The sequence below is a fragment of the Eurytemora carolleeae genome, unplaced genomic scaffold (genome assembly GCF_000591075.1).
Source record: "Eurytemora carolleeae unplaced genomic scaffold, Eaff_2.0 scaffold2911, whole genome shotgun sequence".
In the NCBI taxonomy this organism is placed as follows: domain Eukaryota; kingdom Metazoa; phylum Arthropoda; class Copepoda; order Calanoida; family Temoridae; genus Eurytemora; species Eurytemora carolleeae.
Genome location: NW_019398794.1, coordinates 193 through 3,701, shown reverse-complemented (window position 1 = coordinate 3,701; position 3,509 = coordinate 193). Strand labels below are relative to the sequence as shown.

The window sequence follows — 3,509 nt, the reverse complement described above, 5'->3', positions numbered from 1 at the left end:
AGAGGGGTATGTTCGAATCACAACAGTACCCCTGAAACCTTATATCAGTAATCAATATCAATCTATAATTTGGAAGATAATGGTGTTTTCTGGATTGAGAGCTCTCTAGGGTACCGTTATTAGTGAATCGGACATTCAAAGAAATTATAGATGAATGAATTAATGAATGAAAGGATGTGGATGAGACTAAACTAAACTTTATAACTTAATCCAGGATATGTGTGAGAAGACTGATTTAATTAACAAACTCCAGAAGAACTTGGAAACCCTAAACCAACAATATTTATCCCTACAGGTTCAATTTAATATATGTATAATCAATAACATCGAATAATATAAAAACCTTAACTATCAAACCGATAAATTCAAGGTGCTCGGAACTAAATATTTTTCTCAAGCTCAAATTTTCTAATTCTCATACTTTTTTAACCTGTTGTCTTTAATTTGCATTTTAATTGCAAAGAAAGGTTATATAAAAAAGTGATTGCTAATATGTCATGGTTAAATCAAGCTAAAAATATGGTATAACCGTATACATCCATGAAAATGTAACCATCACTTAGGCGAACAAATTATTTTTTAGACCAAAATGTTGAAAGATCAGGAGGAAAGGGAAACAGACAAACAGAATGAAATGAAGAAGAAGGAAGAAGAGAAAATGAGAATAAAGAAGATGGAAGATGTTGAAAGAAAAATGAAAGAGAGACAGGAGGGGATTGAAAACGATCTTCGTTTACAGATCTTAAATCTGAACCAGAAACTGGAATCTACTTTACAAGGTTCAAGTTAATTTTATCAATCTTTTTTTTACAATTTTCTATCTTTTTAATTTTTTTGATAAAATGTTTATAAAATAGATGGTATAAGTCAGGATTAAGAATTGTTGTAAATGCCAAACGTCCGCTGGCCTTCTTGCTGTTTCTCTTTGGAATTAATTTTATCAATCTAGAAATCAAAATTATTCACTAGTTGTAACATTTTTACAAATAAATAGGATCAAAATACTATTTGGATTTGGTTAATTTAACAAAAATTTCATACACTAGGCTTTTCTGTTTAAATTGTGTTCATGTTTTTTTTGTTTACATTTTAAAACAAAGAAGAAAAAAATATTGCGGATTTTCAAAAATTTAAATTTTTTTACAAAATTAAAAACCTTTAAAACACATTTTTTAAAATTTTTATCATTCATAAACCTTCCCTGTGGTCATGTGATGTCCCATAAAAAATTTGGGCCCGATCGGTTCAGCCGTTTTGACGTTTATTGGATACAAACAAACAGACAGACAAATCAAATTTATATAAAGATGAACTCTTTTATTTCAATACTATGAAACAAAACGTCGCAATTGTAATGCATGTGTGTAACTACAACAGGTTGGTTTATGGCAAGGTTTTGCGACGATTATTTAAATTCCACGGGCAACGCCATGCTTGACACGTCAGCTAGCTTACATGTCTAAATAAAAAATGAATAATGTATTTTTTGTGAGGGTTTTGCATGATAATAACGCTTACTTTGAGCTCTTTCATCCTTCAAGATAATAATAAAGAAAAAGAAAAAAGGTATTCTAAGTTTTTTATTCATAAAGAATTGGTATATTAATAAATTCAATTATTAAGATTTATATATGTTCCTGATTTGAAAATGATGAGTGCTGTATGGACTAGATAGGCTCCAAGAAAAAGTGTTAACAAGTTTCTCAGATCTAAATAGAATTAATAAAAGGCACAATAAAAATCGGTGTTTTTAGCTTTGAGTGTTTAATTCAAACAATCTTACTCCAATGTTTCTAAAGCAGAAATCCGAAAAACATTTTTTAGAGAACCCACGATAAAAATGAACAATTTTCGAAGAGACCATGCTAGATATCCATGCTTTCTTGATCAAATAAAGGATTTAAGGGTAACGGACATGCCACTCTATAATCGGATAGTAACTTGAAATTACGTAAGAAAATGTTTTATAAACACTGAACATGATAATTTTGTTCAACGTAACTTCAAAAACTTCCCACTTCAACTTGTAGTACATACATACAGAGAATTTGATGTCGTTTTAGTTTGCTTAAAAACTGAATCCTTGAATAAAATCTATAATTTTCTGTAAAAATTAAGTTATTTTTCCCAAATAGGAGAAATCATTTTCCCAAAAATATTTACCCCAGCAATAAATTTAGAGGATAAAATGTTAAAGATCAATATTTGAAAAATATATGTAATGCCAGTCACCGGTAGTACCCTTCCTACCCCCCCACCCCCAACCCGGCTGGAATAGTTGGGGGCGGGGGGCCGGAATGGAACGGGTATTATGGCCCCTCAACTTTCTGCGGTCTGGGGTGTCCATTACAGAGTTCTATTAAGATTCCTATTCTAAATATTTCTTATTTATATACCTGATATAGAAGTGATGAGGGAGATGGATCCCATGGTCCAATCACAGCATAAGTTTGCTGGGCAGAGAAGGAGTCCTATATTGTATGCGGGCAGGACTAAGTAACTCAGGGTACGGGATACAGGTGCAGCTACACTCGCAGGATTATCAAACTTGGTAAACACAGGTAAACTCGATCCCTGCAGTATGAGAATTTAAATTTGAGCGGCGGTTTAAATTTAAGTCGCGGCTTAAATATGGTTGGTTCCACTTAAAATTGTATTAAATGTTTCAAGATTTAAGCCGGCGCTTAATTTAAACCGGGTTTCGGCGGATTTAAACCACGGCTCAAATTCTTTAAATTCCATCTCAGGTTGGATATTGTAATTACTAAAGGGCATGTTTTAAGGCCCGTTTTAAACATTCAAAGTTTTGAGGCTTTTTTAAGGCTTGACAAGAATCTAAGATGCAAATCCTAATTCAAAATTATATGCTAGACAAGTTTAATTTTCTTACACACAGCTTAATTTTTACTCTTATCAAAGATTTTGCCCAAAACAATTTTTCAAAACGGAAAACGATTCTACTAATCGTTTTGAAAAATCGTTTTGATCAATTTCTTGTATCAGAGTTAAAAAATTTGGTGTGTGCAATAAAAGCAAACTTGTCTAGCATACAATTTAGAAATATGATTTGCATCTCAGATTCTGGGAGATGGGCGGGGAGGGGGGTAATCTTACTAGAAAATATATCCCCTTGTAAAAATATTAATGACCTGCATTAGTTTAATCCTGAAGGTGAGAAGTAAAACAGCTGTGACGGTCAGAACAAGTACACGTACCAATCCAGGTTCATTTAATAAACCCTTCACATACAAACTTATCAGAATTTATCCAGATTTATCAGAATTTATCCAGATTTATCAGAATTTATCCAGATTTAACAGAATTTATCCAGATTTGTCATAATTTATACAGATTTATCAGAATTTATCCAAAATTATCAGAAATTATCTAGATTTGTCATAATTTATCCAGATTTATCAGAATTTATCAGAATTTATCTAAATTAATTAAAATTTATCCAAATTTATCAGAATTTATATAGTTTTATCAGAATTTATTCAGATTTATCA

At 31.3% G+C, this 3,509-nt stretch overlaps 1 protein-coding gene and 1 long non-coding RNA gene across 2 annotated transcripts; one reads left to right on the top strand and one right to left on the bottom strand.

Annotated features, from left to right (window-relative positions):
• Nucleotides 1-212: 212 nt before the first annotated feature.
• On the top strand, nucleotides 213-639 carry LOC111717642 (uncharacterized). The gene is made up of 2 exons (XR_002768860.1): nucleotides 213-295; nucleotides 584-639. It is a non-coding gene; the product is annotated as an uncharacterized LOC111717642 (long non-coding RNA).
• A 923-nt stretch (nucleotides 640-1,562) lies between these two features.
• Nucleotides 1,563-3,252, bottom strand: LOC111717641 (transmembrane and TPR repeat-containing protein 3-like; the record flags this gene model as incomplete). Its single annotated transcript, XM_023493135.1, has 3 exons — nucleotides 1,563-1,709; nucleotides 2,397-2,574; nucleotides 3,150-3,252. Coding segments are annotated over 3 exons (379 nt in total), but the record flags the coding sequence as incomplete, so codon positions are not given.
• Between the last annotated feature and the right edge of the window lie 257 nt (nucleotides 3,253-3,509).